The sequence below is a fragment of the Arachis ipaensis genome, chromosome B3 (assembly GCF_059453495.1).
Source record: "Arachis ipaensis isolate K30076 ecotype BB chromosome B3, ASM5945349v1, whole genome shotgun sequence".
In the NCBI taxonomy this organism is placed as follows: Eukaryota; Viridiplantae; Streptophyta; class Magnoliopsida; order Fabales; family Fabaceae; genus Arachis; species Arachis ipaensis.
The window spans coordinates 137,673,223-137,699,171 of record NC_142438.1 but is presented as its reverse complement, the minus strand read 5'-3'; the positions used below and the strand labels follow the sequence as shown (position 1 = coordinate 137,699,171).

Below are 25,949 nucleotides of genomic sequence, written 5' to 3'. Positions count from 1 at the left end.
ATTAATACTATATTTTTTTTTAATTATATAATTATAAGGAACAAATTTGTAAAATTAAAATATGAATTGAATAAATTTATATATTTCTCTCTAATTATAACTTAAACAAAAAACGAGTAATTTTATAATTTTTTTTTTTTACCAAAGATAAGAGACTCAACCCACAACCTCTTAATTGAGTATGGAAAGACTATGCCATTTGAGCTATATCTTATTGGCAAATCTCAAACTTATTGAAAGATCTTATATTATATAAATATTGTGAGGAATAAAAGCACAGCACGGATCAAACCCAATATTTCATGGAAGAGCAGACCAATCATTTACGACCAAGTGTACTTTTGATAACAACATGTTCTGCACGTGTTCTTCCTTACTTATCCTTTTCTTTCATCCTCCACAATCTGACTTCTACTTTTCAAAAATATAAACAATAGGAAAATATAAATTGAATAAAGATTAACCCTTTCAAAATAAAAAACCATTTTTTTCATATTTCATTTCCAAGTTCCAAGCTAAGATCTGAGCTTCCTCCTTGGATTATACCCTGTAAGAATGCTTTGAAACTTTTCCACAATTTATTCATTTCATTACTTTCGGCAATAGCTGTTAAGTTTCATTTTAGTAACCATATAAGATTAGCAGTTACCCTTTTTCTGTTTATCTCTTTGTAATTGCTAGTTTTACCCTTTTTTAGTTTTTTTTTTATGGGTCATGCTACTCCAAAATTTGGGTTGAGTTCAATATGTAAGGAATTTCCTGCAAAATTTGATCATGATGCTCTGGTTATGGGATTGTAGTCTTAAATCCAATTTGTGTTGTGATAACATCCTCCTCTCTATGTGAAGGGCATTTAAAATTCCTGTGATAATTTATGTTTGATCCAGAGCAACATTATGCAAATGCAAATTGGTATCACCACCAAGTAGTGAACTTTAATGATTTATAGTAAGTTATCTATAATATGAACTAGCTTAATTAAATGTTAATGAAAAAAATTTCAGGTTTTTATGATGGGTGAGTCAGAGGTGAAAAAATTCAGCCTAAACATCAACAAGAATGGAAAAAGTGCGTTCCCTAAGGCACTGGATCCTGCAATATCTACTTTTTTTGTTCAGATCCCCAACAAGCTTCAGAATGTTCTTAAGGTAGGTCAATCAATTATATTTTCGGCTTTAAATTTATTAGGAACATGAATATTAACAATATCTGTTTCCTAATTATTTCTTAACTACAGTCACAGCTGAGTAGATTAGCAAAGAGGGATGGAATGAACTCGACGAGATCTGTCCAGAATAATGGGTACAAGTCTTTTAGTGCCTCTGAAGCTGAACTGAATGAGCAACTGCAATTGTGGAGAGAAAACCCTTCTTGGGTTGATAGGGCACCTGAGATAAAGGTGAACAGAGTTTAAATGGGAAATTGTTATTTTGTATGTAAAATTTTGATTTCTTCAGAAGTAAAAATGATGCTTGGGTTCACAGTTTAGGTGATCATTAGGTTTAACTGTTATCCTTAGAGGCTATTCTCCGTTGTTGATACAGTTTTGTTGAGATATATCTAATATTCTATAAATTAAGTGTCTAGTACTTTAATTCGATTAAGATTTCAGAAGGCGAAATAGTTATCTTTTTTGTGTGCCTCAAGCTTGGTATAAAAATTCCAGTATGTAGCATAGTAGCTGTTTGAAACAAACATGGCAATGTTCATGTCTCATTCAAAGTATAGATAATGAATTTAATGTTCTGTTTTGGCAGGTGACTGTTCCAAAAGGCTCTCTTTGCAACCTCAACGTAGAAGTTGATGTTGGTTTGCCACCTGATGCAGTGTATAATATAGTAACAGATCCTGATAATAGGAGAGTTTTCAAAAATATCAAAGTACTGCACTAATCCATTCCTCTCCCCATAATGTAATCGGTTACTACTGACTTCTGAATAGGAAAAAAAAGTGCTTTAAATTTAAAAATATTGAAAAGTGAAAGCTGCCATTTTTGGAAAACTGTGTTTCTTATTAATTGATACATTTTGGAACTTCTAGCTTGTATTACATATCGGCTACATTATTTTTGGAGATCCCGCAAAAGGTCTGAAATTTTTAACTTCATTGTCTTTCTTTGTCAGGAAGTGATATCCAGAGAAGTTTTAGTTGATGAGGGTCATAGGCAAGTGGTTCAACTAGAACAAGCAGCCATATGGAGATTTCTGTGGTGGTCCGGGACCATTGCGATTAATGTCTTGGTAGATCAAAACAGAAATGACCACTCTGTAAGGATCTTCATCTCTTTTAGATAATGGATGGATGGATCCTATATCAGTTGTTTTTTACTGTTTTCGGCAAGTAGAGACTTACCGAAGTTAGCTGTTATCTCTCCTCCAGGACACTCTTTCTTAACCAAATATGTTTTGATGTGGTGTGAGTTTAACACCTCTTGCTTGGATAAATGGATTCTATAGAAATAATGTATGGTTTATCCCAAGACAGAGGAGAAACAAAAGATATTATGCATAAAAGTATCTTATGGAGAAAGTGAAGATTAAAAAATTAAAAATTTTCCCTATTTTGGTATAGTTTTTAAGATAATTTCTGTGTTTCAACATAAGAGATATATCTTAGAGGCAATTTTTAATTGAATTCTATGATTAAAAAATTTAGTGTATTTTTTGTATTTTTCAAAACCAACAAAGGATGACTATCTTACATGCTGCATTCAATTGTGTGTCAGATGAAGTTCAAGCAAATCAAAACAGGATTCATGAAAAAATTTGAGGGCTGTTGGAGAGTAGAGCCATTACTTGTTGATGAAGGAATATGTTTTCCATTTAAACCACTGACAAAAGAAGACTACAAATCATGCACAAGAGGCAAAGGAAGAGTAGGGTCTAAAGTGACCCTGCAACAAATACTTCAACCAGCCATTGTTCCTCCACCTCCTATATCATGGTATCTGAGGGGAATCACAACCCGGACGACTGAGATGCTTATACATGATCTTCTTGCGGAAGCTGCGAGAATTAGAGGAAATGAGGCCAAAAAGTCTAAGGGAAAACCTGGGAAAAGTTTAGACCTTGTTTCTGACACAAAAGACATTAAAGAAAGATGGATTTTACATAGAAAAAATGCAAAGCAAAACAATAGGAGGCTGCTGGCTGCTAAATGATTTTCCATGTATTAGATTCTTTCTTTTTTTTTTCTTTTTTATAATTTAAAGAAAACTATCTAGATTTCTCTATATTAGTTTAGTTTACATGTCTTGATAGACAACTATTTTGATGCATCATCACACTAGCTTTCAAAACAATGTCCAAATTCTTTTTGAAAAAGATAAATTCAATGTATCATGTATTCAATAATCAATTAATGAATTAATGTCATAAGTGTTTATAAGATGAGTCATTGTGGCTTATTATACTCTTGCCCTTAATGGCAATGTTGACGTGGCAACAAACACAAGTAATCTGCTTGTAGATTATCAAACAATTTTGAACAACATTCAATGGCAAAATTCATTTGAAGATCTCAAGCTAAAAATTGTCCAAAATACAGATGAAGAGAAAAAATAATAGAAAAGGATCTCACTGAATGAGTAACAATGCTGTGAGTGGAAGTGTAAAATGATACATGACCTATTATGAGTAGTTCTACTTGTCTTATTCTAATTTTCAGTGTGTATAATTCCAATAACTAGCTTCTTCTGACCATTTTACAGAATTAAATTACAGAAAGTCACAACAATAAGTGATGCAAGCAACGAAGAATTGCTTCATCTAAGCTCCATAGACACTACACTCTATACTTTCATCTCCATTTAATTCCCCATCTTGTTGTGGAACTTGTGTTTGATCCAATGAAAAGGACAATTTACTTGGTGGTCTTTCCACCTTTTGATTCGCCAATAACTCCTTGAGGCCATGTTTGTCACTACTCATGAAGGCACCAACAGCTCCAAGGAACCCTTCATGCTGCAAAAACATTGCTTTTGCCTCTCCTTTGGACCTACAAAATTTAAAAAAAGAAAAGAAATTTAATGAATATTTGTAAATTACTATATGTTGTTGCATGTGCAGAGAAACATACCAATTTAGCTAAATATTGGCTTTTGTTGATGAAATAACCAGAGAAAATTTGCATAACTTCTATGGATAATGGAAATCATAGTCGCTTTGATAATTTTCAATACAATCTTTGAGATTATATTCTTTATATGTTACTATAGGCAAGAAGCTTTAAGATGATTCATATATAGAAGCCCTGTATCAGTTATGACAAGGCAATGTCACTCATTAAGTTTTGTCCCACTTACCAGAAATTAACTGCAACAGATAATGTGTCCATTGTAAAAGGATGCCTCCGAATAAAAAATCCACCAAAGAAAATCCTCTTCAGTCCAAATCGAAGTGCAGTTAAGTAAGAGATCTACAAGCAAATAACAGTTATAGCTCAATTCCATTTCACATCTGCAACCTCAGATAAATACGGTATGAACTTGTTTATAAATGGAGGCATGAATTACAAAAGGCATAATTTAAAATGCGCACAGATCAATTGTGCACCAATAAATCCACTATATCCACATTTTCATTCAAAGTTTGCATAATACATATATTAGGATAAAAAATGGTTAGAAGATACATATGCAGAAAATGGAAGAGGTATTATTGCTAAATTGTTATAATACATGGCATTTAATCATTATCAACATATCAGTTAAGAAATAGATAGATAGATTCATCAATGTTTCTGACCTTTTTCCCCATTACTATACTGTGTTCATTTGTATGTGTAATAAATATTTCTCAAACATATCTGTAATGAAATGACACTAGCAATGATTCCACGGATCAATTGTTTTTTCCCAAGTACTAAAACAAAATAGAAGTCATATAAGGGGGAATACCTGTCCAATATTATTTGAGATCATTCTTAGCAGAGATCGCGCAATATCTTCAGGTTTGTAATCATCACGCTCCTTATTTTCAGAAATTGCCCTCCCGAAACTAGATGCTATTGTAGTAGATGAAAGACCTATCTGTTATCAATCAGAGGGGGGAAGCAAACATTAAGTAGACAGTTCTTGATTTGAATCAATCATGGTTTACAAAAACTCTTCAATAATGGAACAGAAGAATGATATCTTATCGTTTTAAACAGGAAAAAGCGCAAACTTCACCTAGTCATACCTTTGAATAGTCCATTCCACCATAAATATCTCCAACAAGCATATCCACTGCTCTGTTGTTCCCCCGGTAACTTAAGTCCAGCAACTCATCAAAACTGAAACAAAATGCAAATTAATGGATTTATGTTAATCCTATGAGTCTATATATAGATCAATAATGAATTTAACCACAAAACATTAACCTCTTGCACTTAGTTAAAAGCTTTCCTAAACCCCAGAAAGTGCCTCCACCTATACTTGTTCCACTAACTCGCTCAAACTTCCCATCTCCTTCCACCTATATGAAAATCGTAAAGACTACTTGAAGTGCTTAAAAAAGAGTAAATATTTGGAAAGCAATAGGGAAAATAATGTAGCTTGCATTTAACTACCTTGATCATGCCAACACCGGATCCAATATTAACAAGAAGATAGGGATATAGATCATTCTTGTCAATCCACACGAATTGCTTTTGATTGCCCATATAGGTAAACGCTTCCTGGTGGATGGTCTATTGAAAGAAGAGAAAATGAGGGACAAGAGTTATGTTTAGAGAACATGACCGCATAACTAATTTATAGCACACCAAAAAGACCTTGTACAAGCCCCACCCAAACCAAATGAACATCACAGGCAAATTCATATATTTCCATACAATCATTGATGAAGGAAAACCGAAATGTCGCACACCCATACTCCAAACAAGTAAAGAAAGCCTACTGTATACCCAAGGCTCCAAAAAGAGATAAAATAAACTTGGAAGGAAAAATATATTAAAATATAACAAATCAACAAATATGGCAATCACAAGAAATCATATTCACTTCTACAACAAGTGCTTAGAGATTCTAAATATTAAAGCATTCAGTCATACAATAATCGTGGCTAACTTGGAGGAAAACTAAATATGAATTTCTAGTTGTTTGATGACTAAATAGAAAATAAGAGAATAATCAAAATAACAGGATCCTACCTCAAGAAGAAAATTTGCTCCTGCAACAAGACAATCCATTTCATCTTCCTTGTCAAGACTGATCCCAAACTTTTCCTTGAAGAGGTCTGCATATTTGTATGCACCACCACCTGTGGCCTTTGCACCAATAGTTTTTCATTCTTAAGAACTAGATAATGTAAATTCAAGTGCCTTAAGACTAATCAAGTATTTTGTACAAGCCAAATATTTTCATGCGAAATATCTCCCTAAGCTTGGGCATATGTGTTTACCTTTGGAAACTACTAATAAACTTTCAATCCTACTAATTTGTTTGATTACCTTAATAGTTATCGTCTGGCTTCCAGGACTTTCTGGCTGCTGACAACCTGCATTCATCACCATTGCAATCAACTGAAAAGATATAGCTAAGCAGTAATAAAATTTCAGAATGACCCCAAGATTGGTTTTAGACAACTTGAGATGTATGGTAGTAATCCCTGTAAGAATTATATCAGTGCGCGCACATGCGCGTGTGTTTGTGCATGTGTGCTAGAGGGGTATCCATCAGTTTGTAAGTCATTGAAGTGAAACTGAATTTGAATTTTATGAAGCATATCTACCACCTTAGCATTAGCAGACTTAAATTAAGATTAATTTCCTGATCAAAGACTAGGTATCCTTAGGTTAAGTTTCTCATTACCTATGTACCATTGACAGACAGTGAAGACTTCTATGACATATTATGCAGAAAGCAAGTAAAGGGGGAAAAAAAAAGGATGAAAAGAATTTAGCAAGAATAGGAAGGACTGAAGGAGGAATTCCCATTGAGGAAGCTCAGTTCAGCATTCTAGCTTATCAAAACCCTAAAAGACTTGATAAATATTGCTAATTGAATTGGTTACAAGCCACATAAACTTTGAATACCCAGAATTAAACAAAACAGCATCGGAGTTTCAAAAAACAAAGAACAACAATTTTGTACACACCTCCAAGGTGAAGTTTCATGCTGTTGATAAACTCTAAACAATCATTAATCTTGCTTGTTTCAAACTTCTTGAAATTGAGCCTTCCATTAAGAACAGGACTGTTTCTACTGCTGTTGGAGATCCCTGAAGCCTTCAACGGAGATTTTTTCTTTTCATTACCAACAATGTGCTCATCATTTTTGGTGAAGTAAACTAGCTTGGCAAGAGATCCTGTCAAAAGATAAACAAAATTATTGAAGGCAAGATGCAGGTCATGCGGAAGCAGAACATTTTTTGGACAATTTCACCAAAATTACGCTACCAAGATCCCTCGAGAATGCGAAATTACTAATTCATCAATCAGAAAAAATGAGAGAGTAAAGAATGACCATCACCCTTCACAAACTAAACTCATACATTTGAATTTAAGCAGAAAGCTAGATTGCAAGTTAATAAAAACACCAATTCCCAAAAGAAACTCATGTAATCTTCTACTCAAGTTCATATAATTGGAACATTACAATTCACGATCAACAGCGCAAAAAAAAAAGAGAAAATTTCCGAAAAGATGGCAACTTTTATCCAAACGAGTGCACCCCACAATATTGCGGAAACCAAATAAGCTCAATTGCAATGAAAACAACTCTGAAAATAAAATTCAAAAAAAGAAAATAAAAACTTACCCCCAATATCCAAAGCGAGATGATATACATGACCAGATTGAATCTGATCCGAATTTTTTCCAGTTTCAGCCCTTCTGGGATCCATTTTGTTTTCAGGGGGATTTTGTGATTCACGCTCTGAAATTGTTAGGTGAATGATGCATACCTCGGTTTTACGTGAGTGATCATAATTCGTAAGGGTTCATCTCTGGTAGCATATATATGATTGATGATGGCATAGAAATATTGAAACATATGTATGTCGTTCGGGAAAGAACGGAAAAGTAGTTGAGCTTCCCCTTCTTCAACTGTAGTAATTAATAATTAATTAAAGTTTATTATTTTTAAGAATACTTTAAGTTAAAAATTTATTTATTTTTTATAAGAGTACTGTAAATGTAAATTTGTGAAAAAATTTTGTTTAATATACTTTTAAAATATTATGTATACACAAAAATTAGTTATTATAAATTTTTATATATACATGTATTATTTTATATATTTTAATATATATTTTATATAATTAACTAATTTTTGATATATACATGACGTATTTTATATATTTTTTAGTTCCATTACACTTCTCTTTAGTATTTTATGAAAGATATAATTCAAATACCAGCAATTAGTTTTGATTAAATTTTAATCTATCTCTTAAAATAATACACCTATACAAAATTATCTTTCTAGGATTTTGAATATGAAGAATATTAAGGAATCAATATTTTTATTTAAAAAGATGAAAAATTAATTAGTATTAATTCAATATAAAAAATATTATTCATTTAGTATTTTTTAATTAATAAATTAAAATAAGGATGATAAATTAATATATTTTATCACCGATCGTTTTTCCCAATTTATCTTAAGTGCAAATAAAAGATTGTTTTATTTTGCCAATGCAACTTTGCACTATTGCAGACAGAAAATTTATTTAATAAAAGGGTCAACATGTATATAATACTCAGCCAAGTGACCAAGTGGATAGCAGTTTTATTTTATTTACACTGGCGTCGCCGTGAAACCTTGACATATATCAGAGTCAGACCAATATTCATTATCCTTTGAATTTCAGGTACATATTTTATATTATGGCCAAACGACGTTGTGGGTCCTCGTTTGATTGTTTTTCAGATATATATATTAATCCAGCGATACAAAATTAAAATAGATGCTTGGGTCGAGCGGCTGCTTTCGTGGTATCAGGTCCTGCTTCACCAAGCGATCTTGTGTTCAATTCCCATCCCAAGCACATGGTTAACCAGGCTCTTATACCATGATGCTCTCTCTCGCACTTCCCAAAGCTTATCCCTTTTTCATGATCAAAATGTGCTCTTAAGTAATCAACTCGAGGGCAACCCAAAAAAAAAAAAAAAACTCCTAAGCAATAGCTTATTTTCATGATCAGTTTGATCAAATACTAGCTTATTATTGCTACTGCCATGTGAAATCAAAACAATGACGTCTTTCATCAACTAATCAGCAATTAATTCCACCAACTTAGACTTAAGAGCACATATCATACAAATCTGGTGCGCTGAACTGCGCATTAACCCTTCAACCGGATTTAAATTTTCCTTATTGATTTAATTTGTTTCCTTGACATAATGATGCAACACAAAATTAGCACAAATCTTTTGGGGGTACCCGAGAACATAGATAATTTATACTAAGATTGGGCTATCGGTCAGCCTTCGCCCTTCTGCTTCTACTTTTAGGTTAGTGATCATAAAGTAGTGTCCAGTATTAGTTCGCGTTAGGATGCAACTAACTTGTTTCCCATCTGAATCATAGATGCTATTAATTTGGGGGAGGATGTACGTTAACCCAAAATTAACAGTAATAACTAGTAAAAGAAAATACAGATGGCGCGAAAATGCAAAGATGCAACTGGAAACTATAGGAGTACTATCTAATGGCAACCAGGGCATTTAGGAACAACTACAATCTAGTGAAGGAAGGAAAGCAAGATGTTTTACTTTTGTGAATCCTCCAACTTAACACTTGTAAAATGAGGGGTATATAACAAACAAATAAACTATAAAACTCAGAATGGGATGGCGCATTGAATTGCTTTGTTATCCATTACATTTATAAACATTGAATCCAAACCCAATAGAAAGGTCAAAAGTATTCGACATCCCATGAAACAAATTCCTACTATAATTTTAGAGATCAAGATGTCCTAAACCACAAAAACATGAACACAAATCCAATTTGTCTCGGAAGACGACCAAAAACGCAAACTAGATAATATTCACCCCTGCATCCAGAATCACCGGTTCAGAAGACTCCCAACAAGCATTAAGCCTGAAATAAAATATAATCGTTCAAAAAAGATAACTTCAGTGTAAATCCACATAACTAGATGGACAATGCAAGCACATACTTAAATGATTGTAAGCGTATTTAAGTTGAGATTTGAGAAGAATGTTGAATGTGTTTTGAGGACAATGAAGAAGATGGTTAAGAACTAAGAACAATTCTCTTGAAGTGAAAGAGAAAACTCCTAATGAACCACCGTTCACCAAATTTTACTATTTCCTTTCTCTATTACAATGGTGTTTCCCCTTAATTATACTATTCCTCTCATCACTAATAATAATACCCAAATAGTCAATTACTTCCTATTTATCATATTATATATTCTATCATGATGCTTTCTTTCCATCTAACATAAATCCATGTAACATGTTATTTTTCAATAAAAATGTGCAGAATAATGATTGCCAGAAAGAAATCAATAGATACCTTGTTGGCTATGTTGTTGGAAAGCCAGTCCAAACCCTCATAAAGACCCTCCCCAGAGGTTGCACAGGTGCTCTGGATGTACCTGAAAAAACCACAAAAAGATGTTAGAACCAACAGGATATAGCTATAAAGACGTAATCCTGGACAAGAGGACATCACGATCAAGATAATTACCAGTGGCGCTGTCTGAGAGAGTGGAGACCCAGCTTGTCAGTAATTTCGGCAGCATTCATTGCATTTGGAAGATCTTGCTTGTTAGCAAATACAAGCAATACTGCATCTCTCAGTTCATCCTGAAAGCATATTAAATCAAGGCATGTCACACATTCTATCATTTCATCTCCGGAATATGAGAAAAAGAGGCTTTAACACCACTACTAATTTATATCAAGTTATCTTCCCAGTTTCAAGAGAAACATGATGAACAATCATAGTTGCATCAAATAAGTAATGGATATTTAAATCAGAACTCTTATCTTCGATAGGGTTATAGTTCTTTCCACTATTCAAAATATCAACTATAATAGAGGAAGAAATTTTATAACTTACATGTCAAATGAATATCTCAGTATCTGACATACAACATTTTGAAAAGGAAAAAAAAGGTCCAAACTTGTCTGACATTAAACTCGCACACAAGCCGTACTAAATTCATTAATTGACTATGTACCTCGTTCAACATCCTGTGCAACTCATCTCTGGCCTCAACAACTCTGTCTCTGTCATTGCTGTCAACAACAAATATAAGACCCTGTGTGTTCTGGAAGTAGTGCCTCCACAAGGGACGAATCTGGAATGAAAACATTTCAGCATTGCTTTCCAAGACACACAAAATAGAGAACTATAAAGGATATATCAAGAAAATTATAAGATGCATGAGAACCAAATTTCACACCTTGTCTTGGCCACCTACATCCCAAACAGTGAAGCTAATGTTCTTGTACTCCACAGTCTCCACATTGAACCCTGAAATAAATAAGAGAAATAAAAAATATAGCAGCAGCAGACATAGAAATCCAGAAATATGCCACCTCTATGCACAAAAGATTTTCCAAACATATATTGCATGACCATGGAGACACCGAAGAAATCTGAAAACTGTATTGTCATTTTCAAGGTTCATTTATGGATTAGCAATTCATGATTTGGCTTAAACCATTTGACATCACAACATGTGATTATGTGAGCGAGTCCCTATATAACTAAGCTGAGAATGGATATCATATAAATTAGTATTACCACAAGAGTGAAGAATGATGAGATACAAAATCCCAACAGTAACAAGATTAAATCAAGAAAAAAACTTACCAATGGTAGGAATTGTGGTAACGATCTCTCCAAGCTTGAGCTTGTAGAGGATGGTGGTCTTACCAGCTGCATCAAGACCAACCATCAGAATTCGCATTTCCTTCTTGGCAAAAAGCCGACTGAAAAGCTTAGTGAATGTGAGCCCCATTTCTCCTTCAGCTTGTGGATCCCTACATTTCCAAAATTTTCTATCAATATTAGCATCCTCTGTTTATTCTCCGAGTAGAATTCCAAACTATATCAACCGAATAAATAATAAAAGAAAAATCAATTGAATCGAGTTATTTCCAGCAAACCTAATAATCAAGAGACCAAATGCGCTAACACACTAGAGAATCATACTAATCCCAATGGATTCCGCCAGATCTCAAGCTAAACAGCAAATATTGAAACACATCGACATGCATTTCCATTAAAAGCACCAGATAACCATTAAGGGAGAATCAAAACAGATTGCGCATAACAAAATCACGCAATAAACATGAAATTTTTTAAAATCCCTGATCGGATCTGAACATCTCGATCCCGAAACCCTGAGATCAAACGATGTAGAACAAACCACAACAAACCAAAGCATATAACATATAAAAACGAAAACAAAACAAATAAAGAGGATCGCCAAAATTCAGAAGCGATTCGCGAAAGATAAACCAGCTCAGAATTCTCATGCAAGAACAAATCTCCAAAGCAAGGGAAAATATCGAAAATGAAATGAAGTCACGGAGGTTTCAAATCGAATAGTAACAGAACGCAGAAATGATAAAAGAAACGCGATCTGAGAAGATGAAGTTTACCTTAAGGGATCTGGAACCAGAAAAAGGAAGGGAGAGAAACGATGAGAGAGGATAAACAGAGAGAGAGAGAGAAGGAGGAAGGGTGAAGAATGCTTTCCAAGAACGCTAATTGGGAGGGTGCAAGGGTGGCTTTTATAGCGCGGAGACCGGAGCGAAGGGTACCCGACATATTTGCGTGTTTTGGGTCAAATTACCATGGTACCCTTCGATGGCTGGATACCTGTTTGTACTCTGGATTTTGGAAGCTTCCATTCACAACCAACCTTAAAAAATTGGACTTAGATTCTTTGTCAAAACTCAAAAGTGAAAATTACACCACTGGTTATCCCTTTTTTATTTTTTGGTAGATACACCACTAATTATTAATTGATTTTACTAATTTATTATTTGCTATTACTCCTCTTTAACCCAACTTAGTTAAAGATAAAAGTAAATACACAATAACACAATCAAAGTGTCCGTTTAGTGATTTGAAATTGCTTGTTAAATTTGGAAAGCATAAAATGAAAGGAACATTGTCTCCTTAAATAAATAAATGTATATATCAATGTTTTTTTTTTTCACTTTTTTCAATGGACAAAGCCATATGAGGAGAGGAACACTATATAATTATTGATATTGCATATTAATTATTATCTTAATAAACCCTTCTTGAGTAATGGTTGCATTTGCATATAAAACAGATTTATCCCAAAACAAATTAAACGGTGCTTTTACAACCCAACTAAAAGCCTAAACAACAGAAGCATGAAGGCTCTGTTCTAAGCTTCTGGTGAGAGATTTAAGTACAAAAATTAAAGTAAGTAGTTCATGTAACAGTTATTTTTGTTGTTAGAAATTTCGTATGCAGAAGATCAAGGATCAAGAATAGGCATTAAGAAAAAATAATTAGAGATCTTTGCTCTCATTTATTTGAGTGGTTCATCTTCTTAACAAGCAGGACAAGTAAATGATTTGGGATAATAGCTTTGTATCCCAAAGACCAATTAAATTAAGGACAAGAGATAAGAGACAGCAAATCAGTTTAGAATGTAAGGTAATATCAATAGACATGAAAACTTTAGAATTCAAGGTCGCCGATGAAACTTGGAAAAATCAGGGCGTCTGCGTTGCATAAATGCAGTCCTTCCCTCAATAGCTTCTTCAGTGCCATAAAATATCAGGGTTGCATTTCCAGCCATTTCCTATGAATACAATTTGATATGAAAATACAAATTAAAATAGGCATGTATATATACCCCAAGGGTGAAAACTGAAAAGAAATACCAAGTACCAAAACTTCACATTCAGCTAAAGGAAATATAGATCATTGCAAAACATTGGAGGCTTGGTACATTCAGAATCATCTTTTAGAAATTGCATATAGCATATAACACTAATGGATGAAAAAATTAATCATGATATACCTGAAGTCCAGCATGCCCATCGTCCACTGCATTAAGCGCTGACTTGAGAATTCGAAGTGCAGTTGGGCTGTTCCTGAGTATCTCCCGACACCATTTTATCGTTTCTTTTTCTAGATTCTCAAGCTAGACAAACAAAAACATTACATTTCGTAAATGCGCTGTGCTGATGCTAGAGTATCTGTCTATCTATCATTGCTTTTTTTAGTGAGTTCTAAAAAGTCCATGGGAGTTTTTAGTTATATTTGAATTTCATAGGAAATATATAGATGAAATATTTGAATGATATCAAATTGTTCTTTTCTTAAACATTGAAATATATAAGAATTATTATAATTAGAATAGGGTAGATAGAAATAAACTTACTGGCACAACAGTATTAACAAGGCCCATTTTATCTGCTTCATCAGCTGTATAGAATCTAGTGAGAAACCATATTTCACGTGCTTTTTTTGGACCTACCTGTTTAAGTAATGTTCACTTTTTATCCCTTTGAAATGAGAAACACTAGCATGAAAAAACATTCAATCCTTAACAACTAATGCAATGTGATGAATTGTCAGTAAAATAAGTAGCATGTAATTCTTATTTCTTACCAATCTGGACATGATGGAACTTCCATAACCAGCATCAAAGCTTCCCACCTTTCACCATTGCAAGGATAGAACACATTACAAATTCATGATGGAGTATTATTACAAACAGGTGCAGGGGAGAGCAATATAAGTTTGCTTCTGTTTTTATATTAGTGTCTTAAAGAAATTAGCAATGCACCTTAGGACCAGTTTGGCCAAAGATGGCATTATCGGCTGCAATAGTTAGATCGCAGACCATGTGCAATATATGTCCTCCTCCAACAGCATAACCTGCTACCTGTTTTTAATATTAGGAAAATAGTCTGCATATAACTAGACTCGCCGGAAATAAAAAAAAACAAAAACAAAACCAAAACTAGACATGTATCACTACCTGAAATTTTTTTAGGCCTAGAATTGTAGGCCCTTGAAGTAACCTTGTTCTTTCTTTCCAGGAATTTAAAGAAAAAAAAGTCATCTAAAAACTATTGTTCAAGATATGATTAACCATGAGTTTAAGGTATCAAGACTACATGATAATTAAGGAAGCCAGTAAAAGCATAAAGGTAGGTATACAGAGAGTACCATTGCGATTACTGGTTTTGGAAGGCGGCGAATCACTACCTGCAAAGGGAGAAAAGCATGGATAAGAAGAAAGCAGAGAAAGAGAGGGACAAATGGTTTTCACGTAACTTGATAAATACAGCATAGATAACTGTCACAAACAAATGTTCCTTGAACGCAGCTATCATCGTATTCCAAATTGGCATAATAACACTACTAATTGCCTCATAAAAAAATGCCAACAATCAATAAACCTGCAAGTCCAACACATTAAGGCTACCAATATCTTCATTATCAGAATAACCATCTGCTGTCCTCAAAGCTTGGTCACCACCACTACAAAATGCCTTGGTCCCCTACAAAATAAATAGGCAAATCAACATCAATAGGGTCATGAACATCAAGTTCACACTAGTTTGCACATAAAATGTGAATATTCCATTCATGTCAAAGGGACAACAACATGGCCAAATGTCCTTTTCACTGGAAGCATCATGTTTAAAATAATCAAAGAAGGATTTAATTTGATGCAATACACTGACATTCAATTAAACTCATTTTAACACCAATCACTTGAATGATCATCCGACTCTAAGAGTAGATTTGATTGGATAATAGTGTATCAAAATTAAACTCTAGTCAAAAGGGGCATGAACCCCAACCATTTGGCCTGAATCCATCTCAATTAACCTTAATTTTTGAGGTCAACGCATCAATTTACAAAATTTCTGAAGAACATAAATTGAAAAAACACTGGAGTAGGGAGGAGGCATACCTTGCCAGTAAGAATGACAACCCCAATAGAGCTATCATGCCTGGCATCATTGAAAGCACGAATAAGTTCCTTAACTGTATTGGGTCGAAAGGCATTCCTTCTCTCAGGCCTATTAATACTAATCTGCAACCACACTCACCCAATCACAAAAATCCAAAATAAAAATGAACTTGAAAAAGTTGAAAGCTGAAATTGAAACCTTGGCTATGCCTTCCCCAACAGCCTTCTCGTAGATGATGTCAGTGTACTCCTTGTCGGAGTCAGCATCGGAAGCGATGACCCTCCAAACGACGTCGTGGGAGGGAACATCACCGTGAACACGTTCGTAGCTATCATTCCGGGAAGTTGAAGAGTCACAGAGGCCAAGTTGGAGTTGGTTGTGAGGATGAAGAGAAGGGTGATCAGATTGAGAAGAGGCACCAAGGTGGTTGGCTATGGAGGTGAGTCTCCTGGTCACGGTGTCAAGTACAAGCAGGTTCTTCTTCTCTGCCATTGAAGCTTTTTTGTGAGAGATAAAGTTATGGTTAGTTAGTTACTTAGTTATGCACGAATGAAGTGAAGCATAAAGCATTGGTGCTCTTTTTCTTTTCCCCCGCTAACTTTTATTGAAATTAAAGGGAGAGAGGAGATTTCATACCGAATTTTTGGATAAGATAAGCTGATAAGGTGAAAGAGATTTACTATAACGGCACACTTACTGTTGAGACAAAACCGTTAGGAAATCGTTGAACCGGCCGGTAAAGACCGGACCGGGAACCGACGGTTCGTATGAAACGCTGTCGTTTTGATTTGTTAAGGGGAAAAAAGAATACCCAACCACCCCCACGCGAGTTACCCCCTCAGTCCCTCACCCCACCAAATACCCAGCTCATTCCAGCTTCCTGGACGAAACACACAGCAAGAGCAAGCCCTAGCTCCTTCCCAACCCAAAAATCCAGCTTCCTGGACGGAACCGCCGCCGCCGTTCGTCTGTGTCAGCGTCTCCGCGGCCTCTTCCTTCTCATTCTCCGCGGCGTCTCCCATTTCTAGCTCGGCACGTCTTCCATTCCCAGGTGAACTCGCTGCTCGAGGCCTCCAGCTGGCGCGCCGTGGTGTCGCCGTCGTCTGGCTGTCGTGTCTTCGTCGTCCCGCCGTCGTCTTCCTGATGCCAGTGGAAGGTTAATGAAATTGTGATTTACTGATTTGAGGTTAGTGGAAAGTTGAGTGTTACTCTGTTTCAGGGAGTTGAGGTTGAATTTGTGATTTGTGATTTCTTGAGTCTTTTGTAATGCTACTGAAATTTGTGATTATTGATTAGTGACTTATTAAGCTGCTGTTGTTAACTTGTTATGTACTTATGTTGCTGTTTTGTTATGGACTTATGGCAGTGAGTGTTTTGAATTTTGAATTTGTAATAAGTGATTTGTGATTTGTGATTTTGTTATGCTGCTGTATTGAATTAATTTAGGGGTGATTATTTGTTACATAGTTATCAGAACTGACCCGGCAATCGATCTGGCTAGGTCACTGGGTCACTGGATTACTGGTTCAACCGATGAGTCACAGATTTAACCGGTTAACCCAGTCATAATAAAATAATTATATAAAATTTAATTTTTTATATCAAAGTAACTTATTTTTTAATTCATTAATTAATTAGTATTTATTATATTATTTAAATATATGTTAAAAAATATTAATATTAATAGATGTCATATAATTATCAATAACAAAAATATGTCATTGATTAATAAAATTTTTTTGCTTATCTTTCTTAATTTATAGATATTGAACAAAGTTTAATTTTTATTTTAATAATTATATATAATTTAAAAAATAATTAATTTTTGAAAAAAGTAAGAATAAAATAAAAAATAAATCAAATTAATATGAACACTATTTATTAGAGTAAAAAAAATATATCTTAAATTTACATGACTAAAAGAATTAATACATAAATTATTAATTAAGATATGTTTAATAGTTAGGAATATATTTATTAAAAGACATCATATAATACATATGAAAAACTTGTCTTAGTGGCTGAAGGCTTTTTTTCAACTTGAAAGACCCAAGTTCGAACCCCCAAAGTGCCTGACTTGTTTTCTAAATTTTTGAAATGGAGTGATGCTGGGCTGGCATCAGCGGTTCGACCGGTCCGGTTTGAATCACAGTTTAGACCGGGTTTGACCGGGTTTTCCGAATCTGATTGGTTCGCTTACTTATACGGTTAAAATGCTAACCCGGATCGGTTTGGAATCCGGTTCATCGGTTTTTCGGTCGAACCGACCGGTTCGATCTGGGTTTGATAACTATGATTTGTTATGTTACTGTTTTGAATTAATTTAGGAGTGATTAATGATTATTTCTAGTTATATTGCCGTGCACCATTGCTCTTTTCACTATTTAACTTTTGAGATTGTATTTTAATAATATCATATGGATTTAGTTCACATTTTATTTAATATTTTAAATTTGGAAGATATTTAAGATTTATATTAGACTATAATTATTTTTTATATGTTTATTTATAATTTATTTATTATTTTATTTTAAAATGATTTTTTCGGTTAAATTACTGGTGAATCCGTTAGACTAGTGAACCAATGAATAAGTAACTAGAGTGATTTGATGATCGGTCCGGTTTTTCGAACCTTGGTTTAATGTGAAATAATTCAGATAAACACATCAGTTTATTAATTAATTATTCTCATATGCAACTTGTTAGGGAGTGAACCCGGAGGTTAGCTGAAATTTTGTATGACAGGTGAGTGAGGCAATTCATCGAACAGTTTTAGTGCAAGAAGAAGATGACCTAATTTCGGAGTATTACAGAAGGGGAACTTAGTCTGTCCAATTCGAGTACCAAGTTTCTTTCGTTTTAACTCATAATTTTGGAGCCTCTGTTTCATGAAGAGATCCAACTCCGGTGAAAGTTGCTGATTCTGATTTGATTTCTGGCAAGTAAGCCGTTTTTGTTCTCTCACTATGCTTTCTTTCCTTTGAATGGACAAAAAACATGCAAGTACTTTATTATGGTTATTTCCGAAATAATGCAAATGATATATACATCACTGTAACTCAGAATATTGATTTGGAAGTTGATAGCACTTTAATATTTTGATGTGACAGGTAGTAAAAGCAGATGTCTGGTAAGTGGTAACACAGAATCTTCATTGATTTTTAACAGAGCTTTTTCAATACATGACTGAAAAGTTTTGGTTGATGGAGTCTTGTGCTTCATCAGCACTTGATTATGGGGCCAAGGCACAGCAGGTTCATGGTTGAGTTACTCTAAAGACTAGAACCGCTTGGTTGATGCATTGCTGTGTTTTTAACTAAAAATGTACATTGATAGAGCTGAGTTACAAAAGAGGAAGGTATCTTCTCTTCTCTTGTTTGAACATGAATTCTTAGGAGGCATTTATTTCAATGTTTGAAATTGTATTTCAAGAAACATGATTTCTGAGAAGGTTATAACCAAGAGTTTATCCTTTAATCTTTTGGCAGCTTGATATTTGAGCTTGTGTTGGAAGCTTCCATTTACCAGTGCATCTGTATGCAGTTGATATTTTTGCTTTTTCTATGTTAAATCCTCATCATAATCACCAATATATAATTTGACGTTTTTTCCATTATTTATGCTTGATGTCATCTTCCTTTCTTTGTTCATGTCATGCATGAGCATTTTTCTCCGTTGAAGTTTAAAATTCAAAATTTTGTTAGTTTGTTAGCGTAGTTTAAAATTCAAAACTCTATTAGTTTATTTTGCATTTGTGTGTATATATATATAGTTGGTCATTCTTTTCTATAGTTCAGGAAACTGATGTTCTACAGCTTACTATGTTCTGGTCTTGTTGTCCTTGGATTAAAATTTCATAATATTGGACTTATATAAATGATGATATTTTAGTTGCATATGCAGATGTTGAAACTTGTATATATAATATAATAGCTCTCACAATATGCTATAGTTACATAGCTGCTTTTCACACTATTATTGGCCTCTTGCTAAAAGCAGGGCCAGTATACTCTCTCACAATAGTAAATCAATATTACCCTATTGAAGAAAATTTCCTATTATATAGAACTTCTAAAATATACATGCTTTATCTAACTTGCTAACCATTTTGAAATAATATCTAAGATAAATCAACATAAATCATGATCTGTCTGAATCCGATTGTTCGGCGGCTTCCCAATCTGAAGGCAAGAAATTGGTGGCAGTGTCGGAGTTTTTAATTCACCATAAGTTTGCCAGCAGAATGGATCATACAGGTGGTATTGTTCTTGAACTGGTTTTAACTCGATTGAGGTCAAAGAAACATCAACGCAAGGCAGGCTATCACTACATGCAAAGTGTACTGGCTTAACTGTGTATGTTCCCTTTATCTCTTCATAATTGATTCCTGCTAGCGCCACAGCGGCTGTTTGGTTCGAGCAGGATCTTTTATCGCAGTAGAATTGATCGATCACAATAGGGAGCTGAACTTCGGAAACTTGAATGTTTGAGAATTGTACTCCTTGCACAGAACCTGATCCACCCTGCATAAATGTCACTTAATTAGTATGACTTTAACCATTTTCATCAAGCTCAGATCTTGGAAGTGATGCAGTACATGGATTGAGAGAGAACTATGCAGGATTTGATTGAATCATACTCAAAATTGATAACACAGAAATGGTATACTACTGGATAGTAGGCTATAACAAAATACAATGCTTACTGCACATTGGAAGTGTTACTCCAGATGTTTTTTCTTTACCTTAAATTCAGGAATCATGGGAATTATGACTATATATTTTAATGCAATTTTACCTGCCATGTTTTGATTCTGACACCATTCATTGTGTTGTGCATGTTGACATCTCTGACAGTAATGTTTGAGACACAGGCTCTGGTGTTATCCTTTCCTAGGCCCCCAATGCTGATTCCATGTCCTGGTCCACAATTGACATTGTGTACATATACATTTGAGCACCCAGTTTGTATGGAAATACAATCATCTCCTGCGAAACAGTTCAAATTCGAAACAACACTTAAGCCAATTTTTGAAGAGTAAGATATATCACCTTAGTAATCTTCCTAAATACTATATGAAGTATAAAATAGATACTTCTAATATCTTAAATCTTAAAAAACAATTAATTTATTCAATCATTTAGTAATTAGGAAGATCAATGTGTTTTGTCATTTTATTCTTTTACCATATCCATTCATTATTTATAACAAGGTTTTACATGCTGTGAGAACTTTGGCTCAGGACCATGACCATCTTTGAAGCTCTATTTTCTAACAAGACAAACATAGTATTAAGTTTTCATGTTTGGATTATGCTGTTTGGGCTTCTGAACTTGACACTTGCCATGTGGCTGATTATTCATTTTCAATGAGTTGTGAGATTGTTTGTTGCTTAGTAGTGTCCAACTTTTCTGTAGAAAGGATAAGATAATGTCAGGCTCTTTTTAAGGATCATATAACTTGCATCTACTCTACGCTTTCTCCTTCTGTTTTTTCACTCTTTGTTTCCTTTTGGAATCTTTGTTTTCACTCTACCTTGTTCCTTTGTAGTATCTACTACATACCCATCTTAATATACTGGTATTTTTGCTCACAAGTCTTTTTCTATATCCTCAAACTTAGCTTATAGTATCTGTTATTCAAATGAATAAGAAAAGTGGAATAACTCATGAATCATTGAAATGCATTATTAATATTACCACATCCAAGGTTGCTGCTATGGATGAGAACATCTTTAGAGTTCTGAAGGTGAATTCCATCTGTGTTGGGGCTGTCGCCCGGCGATGATATGGTCACATCATGGACCAGGACTCCATTGCAGCTGTCAAACTTGAGATGGCATTGTGGACTATTCTGAATAGTTATGCCTGTGACAGTTGGGTAAAAACTCCCGTAGAACCTTAATGCCTGATTCAGAGAGGTTGCAATCATTATGAGTGTGTTTGGAATGCAACAAAACATGGAAATGAAATTGAAATATTATAGAATGGTCCTCACAGTTGGCTTGATGCCTGGCATCTTTACTCCAAGCTCACTTTCAACCTAGTAGAATTTGGAAAGTAAAATTATCAATTGATTAGCCTAAGTTTTAGAAGAATGAATTTAATTGAAATGATATGATGCTATATTAAGGTGCAAAAGCAAATTAAATTAAAGAAGGGTAATTACTGGCATTGGTGGTGGCTTCCCAATTGTGTGGTTCAATGGGACTATGAGCTTTTCTTCATCATCTATAGGGTCATCATATGGTTGGTCTTTCCACCAAACCGAGCCTCTTCCATCAATGACACCATTTCCTTGAATGGTGATTCCCACTAGCTTTGAGAATTCCAGCCACTGGAACATTCCTCCACCCCAAACTTTGGAGTTTGTTGGAGCAACAATGGTGCCATCAAGCTAACAAAAGAATGACTTCATTAGCCTCACTTAATACAAAAGTGTTGTCTGATCATAAGATTTTTAAACTATAAGAATTCTTATATAATTTAGGGACTTTATTGAAAATATGTAAAATTTAGGGGTTTAGTAAAAAAAATTAATCCTATTTATGAATTTTTTTTATTTTAATTCTATTATAAACCTTTAAACTATAATAATAATAGAATAACAAATACCAAGAGATGGTGGTGCTGACTGCTAAGTTTGATAGCTATTCTTTGGTATGTAATTATTCTGAAATTTGCAAAAATATGAGAGGTACAATGGTACATGTAAATGTAATTTTGTATATGATGAGTAGAAATTTAGTGTTGGTTATTTTGGTACATGTAAATCAGTAAATGTATTTTTGTTGTGGTTTGAGTCACAGGCTGAGCTACCTTTCCTGATGGGGTGGTTGTGAGTACCTGAAAAACGATGCTGGGCTTGCAGTATGGGCCCGAGAATGAGATGGGCCCCACGTAGAAGGTGTAATCTGCTGGTACCACCATGGTTGATGCCTCTACCTTACATGCTGCTGCCCACGCAGCTTCGAATGCCTGCATTGCATTTTCAATGCATAGCAACTTTATTTAATGCCACCAACCACAACCATAGTAGAATATCATCACTATATATATATATATATATGTTCAATTAAAGATAAAATTTACTATATTAAGTGATCGGTATTTGGTGATATAGATTACTCATTTTCCGGGGCAAAAAAATTGTTCTATTTGGAAAGGAAAAATTGTATTTGATACATTGAAAAAAAAAAAAAGAAAGAAAAAAATAATTAGACACCATAAATTTAACAATAGGATATCAAACTTTAAATAAAGTATTTTATATTTCGTAATTCGTTTTTTTTAAATTATTATTCATACGGTTAATATAAAAAGTAATTAGATTTATTGATGTAAGGTTACGTAATTAAATTCATGTATAAAATTATTTTATTCAAGATTAAATTTCTATAGTTAATGAGATAAATATTTAATTTTGTTAATATAATAATAAGATCAAACATCTAATATATAAAAGTTAAACCGTACATAAATAACATATTTTTATTTATTAAGAGACTGTGACCTAACTGTCTAACGAGAATCATTTGTGAAGTAGGTCCCACCTTTGTGTATTCTTTTTCATTTCTTAAACTTTCTATCTATAATCAAGCTTATGAGTCATGACTCATTGTAGTTTCTTTATTTGCAAATTGTTAACTCCAAATAACATCCCAAAGCAAAAAGGACAGAAGGACAAACCTTTCTTGTTGCTCCTAATGGAATATTACTTTGCCGTTCAAATTGATTAGACCACACACATAATCATTAACATTTATTATAGAGAAAAAAAAGATTCTTACATTGTCTTCATTAACCAAATGTTCTCTCGTGAGTGAACTACTGAACTCCCCTGCTTTCTAATGTGAATGATATTAAATAATATATTTATATTTATGTACAACTATATTAGGTATATATTAAAATTAATTATTTTAAAATATAAAAAATATATTAAAAATAAATTAAATTATATATATTTATATATAAATATATAATAACTAATTTTAATAGTTAATTTTAACATAAAAATAATATTTTTATTTATTGTTTACATTTAGAGTTACTGTTATTTTAATTGAATATCAAAAACAGAAGGCGTTTATAGACATTGGACCAATCTAATAGTAAAAGAACTAAGAGTTTAAATATTTGAGCGGGACCACACTAAAGTTGGATGGAGTAAAATAAATGTCCATACAGAATGTGTAAATTTAAGTGTTTAAATTAAGAATTTAATTTTGATTTATTAACAATGTAAAATTTTGGACGACCATTATTGTTTTTGAGAAGTAATTATTTCTGCTAACGTGTAATATATAATTGGATGATAGCATGCGTAAAACCTTAAGCAACATAAAGATTCTCATCAAGTTTCATGGCATAACAATGCATTCCCCTGAATTCTCATGGGGGCACAAACTGAAAAATCTTAGTGTTATAAAAATTTACTAGCTGAGTGTAATGAGATTGAAGAGTTAGTGAGTAAGTTACCTTGGTATCATCACAATTTCCATCACCCTTAGCTCCAAAATCTAGCACATTGAATGTGGTAGAAGAAGAGCCACCCTTGTTGTAACCTTTTGTTGGAGGACTTGGAGGGTAATCTGGGTTAGGAATTCGTGGTGGTAATGAAGGAGTGATTTTATATGGTGGTGGAGTAGACTTTGGTGATGATGATGATGATGATGGTGACTTTGGTTTTGGTTTTGAATTTGAGCCTCCACCATTATTATTATGATTACCATAATTCTTCACTTTTTTCTTCATAAGAGAAGAAGAGAAAGCTCTATTATTGTTATGCCTCCAATGCCTCCCTCTCCTTGCAATGCATGACTCAAAATTTGAACACCAAATAAGAATTGCAATTAGAAAAATGTATGTGAAGCTCTTTAAGCTAAAGCCACCTATCATTTTTTCGTGGTATGTAGTGTGAGAAAGAAAGAAAGAAAGAAAGAAAGAAAGAAAAAGAAGAATAAGTAAGTAGCTCTTTGTGTTGCCAAATAAACAAGTGACGGTTAAGTTTATATAAAGGGAAGCAGCTGAACCTAAAGGCTAATACTATTATTAATAATAATAATTAATAAGGTAGAAATTTAGGTGCAGTTAACTTCAGGTGAAGTTGATAACAGAGAGTTGTTAGATGAAAATTTAATCAAATTATTTAACGACTCTCAACTATCAACTTCATGTAAAGTTGACTACACCTGCATTTTCACCTAATAATAATAAGATGAATACTATTCTACAATCTCTGATGTCACATTCTAATTGGATGTTTATTTTAATTTGAGTTACTTTAATATTATGAGTTAATATCTTTGGAGGATGGTGACAGTCTGACAGAGGGAGAAAACGATACACTCAATGAGACAGTGATATTTGGGAGGCGCAACAACGACAATAATAAAGTAGTGGGGAGAAATAAACGTAATTAGAGAGAGTTCAAGTACCTTTTCTCGAAGAATGCTTTGGAAAAAAAAAAGACAAGGTTTAATTTTTAATATTTTAAAATATTATACAATTACCCCTTTAGTAATTTTTTAGTTGCGTTTACTCCTCCTTATTCCTTCGTCGTCGTTGCGCCTCCCAAGTATCACCGTCTCATTAAGTGTCCCATTTTCTCCTTCTGTTGGGCCATCACCGTCCTCTAAAAATATTAACTCTCATGAGATTAAAGTAATTCAGGTTAAAATAAACATCCAACTAAAATGTGACACATCAGAGAAAAATTTATATGTTATTTTAGAGAGGATAGGATAACATTCACCTAATAATAATAATTGTGCATCAGCCACACACATACATACATACATACACAAAAGTATAAAATATTTTATTCTTTGATAATGCCAGGCATTAATGATTCATTCCCATTTGTTCTTTTTCTATTTCATTAATTGATTGGTTTTTCTTTTTGTGAATTTTGGTTAGAAGGACTATATTTTAATTTTTGTTTAAATTGATGAGCAGTATGGCTGCAACTATATCTCTTGCCACATATCCAAACTCCAAAGTCATCATTTCATGTGACCTAACAAAGTGACAGTTGGGGAACTGCCATTTGCATTT

General features: G+C 33.6%; 5 protein-coding genes and 1 long non-coding RNA gene across 7 annotated transcripts; 2 read left to right on the top strand and 4 right to left on the bottom strand.

The window, feature by feature from the left end:
* The first annotated feature begins 281 nt into the window (after positions 1 to 281).
* On the top strand, positions 282 to 3,232 carry LOC107631324 (uncharacterized). Its single transcript, XM_016334735.3, has 6 exons — positions 282 to 549; positions 1,005 to 1,148; positions 1,238 to 1,399; positions 1,758 to 1,880; positions 2,124 to 2,267; positions 2,726 to 3,232. Exons 2-6 carry the CDS (start codon positions 1,011 to 1,013, stop codon positions 3,158 to 3,160), a joined length of 1,002 nt encoding a protein of 333 aa, XP_016190221.1. The 5' UTR covers positions 282 to 549; positions 1,005 to 1,010; the 3' UTR covers positions 3,161 to 3,232.
* Positions 3,233 to 3,480: 248 nt separating this feature from the next.
* Positions 3,481 to 8,039, bottom strand: PANK1 (pantothenate kinase 1). Its single transcript, XM_016334733.3, has 10 exons — positions 7,742 to 8,039; positions 7,080 to 7,289; positions 6,433 to 6,479; positions 6,133 to 6,249; positions 5,551 to 5,670; positions 5,362 to 5,456; positions 5,181 to 5,274; positions 4,898 to 5,029; positions 4,304 to 4,416; positions 3,481 to 3,996 (listed from the first exon to the last, which is right to left on the bottom strand). Exons 1-10 carry the CDS (start codon positions 7,824 to 7,826, stop codon positions 3,768 to 3,770), a joined length of 1,242 nt encoding a protein of 413 aa, XP_016190219.1. The 5' UTR covers positions 7,827 to 8,039; the 3' UTR covers positions 3,481 to 3,767.
* A 1,739-nt stretch (positions 8,040 to 9,778) lies between these two features.
* Positions 9,779 to 11,949, bottom strand: LOC107631325 (ADP-ribosylation factor 2). The gene is made up of 6 exons (XM_016334736.3): positions 11,780 to 11,949; positions 11,367 to 11,437; positions 11,142 to 11,261; positions 10,646 to 10,764; positions 10,472 to 10,553; positions 9,779 to 10,030 (listed from the first exon to the last, which is right to left on the bottom strand). The coding sequence occupies exons 1-6, from the start codon at positions 11,925 to 11,927 to the stop codon at positions 10,025 to 10,027; spliced, it is 546 nt and encodes a 181-aa protein (XP_016190222.1). The 5' UTR covers positions 11,928 to 11,949; the 3' UTR covers positions 9,779 to 10,024.
* Positions 11,950 to 13,447: 1,498 nt separating this feature from the next.
* On the bottom strand, positions 13,448 to 17,178 carry ECHID (enoyl-CoA hydratase/isomerase D). Its single transcript, XM_016334737.3, has 9 exons — positions 16,090 to 17,178; positions 15,891 to 16,013; positions 15,370 to 15,471; positions 15,137 to 15,175; positions 14,751 to 14,849; positions 14,573 to 14,620; positions 14,343 to 14,438; positions 13,980 to 14,102; positions 13,448 to 13,757 (listed from the first exon to the last, which is right to left on the bottom strand). The coding sequence occupies exons 1-9, from the start codon at positions 16,381 to 16,383 to the stop codon at positions 13,641 to 13,643; spliced, it is 1,041 nt and encodes a 346-aa protein (XP_016190223.1). The 5' UTR covers positions 16,384 to 17,178; the 3' UTR covers positions 13,448 to 13,640.
* Positions 17,179 to 18,559: 1,381 nt separating this feature from the next.
* On the top strand, positions 18,560 to 22,772 carry LOC107631328 (uncharacterized). 2 transcript variants are annotated; one of them, XR_015907424.1, is made up of 3 exons: positions 18,560 to 18,833; positions 19,002 to 20,928; positions 22,700 to 22,772. It is a non-coding gene; the product is annotated as an uncharacterized LOC107631328 (long non-coding RNA). The 2 variants fall into 2 exon arrangements; XR_001618543.3 differs by lacking the exon at positions 22,700 to 22,772 and having other exon boundaries at positions 19,002 to 21,358.
* LOC107631327 (polygalacturonase At1g48100) lies at positions 19,777 to 24,872 on the bottom strand. Its single transcript, XM_016334739.3, has 7 exons — positions 24,372 to 24,872; positions 22,737 to 22,868; positions 22,060 to 22,287; positions 21,889 to 21,933; positions 21,591 to 21,798; positions 20,689 to 20,879; positions 19,777 to 20,414 (listed from the first exon to the last, which is right to left on the bottom strand). The coding sequence occupies exons 1-7, from the start codon at positions 24,789 to 24,791 to the stop codon at positions 20,022 to 20,024; spliced, it is 1,617 nt and encodes a 538-aa protein (XP_016190225.1). The 5' UTR covers positions 24,792 to 24,872; the 3' UTR covers positions 19,777 to 20,021.
* Between the last annotated feature and the right edge of the window lie 1,077 nt (positions 24,873 to 25,949).

Excerpts from the sequence above, each read along its gene's own strand:
- LOC107631327 (XM_016334739.3), bottom strand. The coding sequence starts at position 24,791 with ATGATAGGTGGCTTTAGCTTAAAGAGCTTCACATACATTTTTCTAATT. Across the intron at positions 22,288-22,736 it reads AGCCCAGCATCGTTTTTCAG|CTTGATGGCACCATTGTTGC; the intron begins GTACTCACAACC and ends TTCTTTTGTTAG. Across the intron at positions 21,799-21,888 it reads TGCCAGGCATCAAGCCAACT|GCATTAAGGTTCTACGGGAG; the intron begins GTGAGGACCATT and ends TCTCTGAATCAG.
- PANK1 (XM_016334733.3), bottom strand. The coding sequence starts at position 7,826 with ATGGATCCCAGAAGGGCTGAAACTGGAAAAAATTCGGATCAGATTCAA. Across the intron at positions 5,275-5,361 it reads CTTTTAACTAAGTGCAAGAG|TTTTGATGAGTTGCTGGACT; the intron begins GTTAATGTTTTG and ends ATTTTGTTTCAG. Across the intron at positions 4,417-4,897 it reads TCTCAAATAATATTGGACAG|ATCTCTTACTTAACTGCACT; the intron begins GTATTCCCCCTT and ends ATTTGCTTGTAG.
- LOC107631325 (XM_016334736.3), bottom strand. The coding sequence starts at position 11,927 with ATGGGGCTCACATTCACTAAGCTTTTCAGTCGGCTTTTTGCCAAGAAG. Across the intron at positions 11,438-11,779 it reads TACCACAATTCCTACCATTG|GGTTCAATGTGGAGACTGTG; the intron begins GTAAGTTTTTTT and ends TATTTATTTCAG. Across the intron at positions 10,765-11,141 it reads TGCACAGGATGTTGAACGAG|GATGAACTGAGAGATGCAGT; the intron begins GTACATAGTCAA and ends ATATGCTTTCAG.
- LOC107631324 (XM_016334735.3), top strand. The coding sequence starts at position 1,011 with ATGATGGGTGAGTCAGAGGTGAAAAAATTCAGCCTAAACATCAACAAG. Across the intron at positions 1,149-1,237 it reads AGCTTCAGAATGTTCTTAAG|TCACAGCTGAGTAGATTAGC; the intron begins GTAGGTCAATCA and ends TCTTAACTACAG. Across the intron at positions 1,881-2,123 it reads GAGTTTTCAAAAATATCAAA|GAAGTGATATCCAGAGAAGT; the intron begins GTACTGCACTAA and ends TTTCTTTGTCAG.
- ECHID (XM_016334737.3), bottom strand. The coding sequence starts at position 16,383 with ATGGCAGAGAAGAAGAACCTGCTTGTACTTGACACCGTGACCAGGAGA. Across the intron at positions 15,472-15,890 it reads TTGTCATTCTTACTGGCAAG|GGGACCAAGGCATTTTGTAG; the intron begins GTATGCCTCCTC and ends TTTATTTTGTAG. Across the intron at positions 13,758-13,979 it reads ATGGGCATGCTGGACTTCAG|GAAATGGCTGGAAATGCAAC; the intron begins GTATATCATGAT and ends TTGTATTCATAG.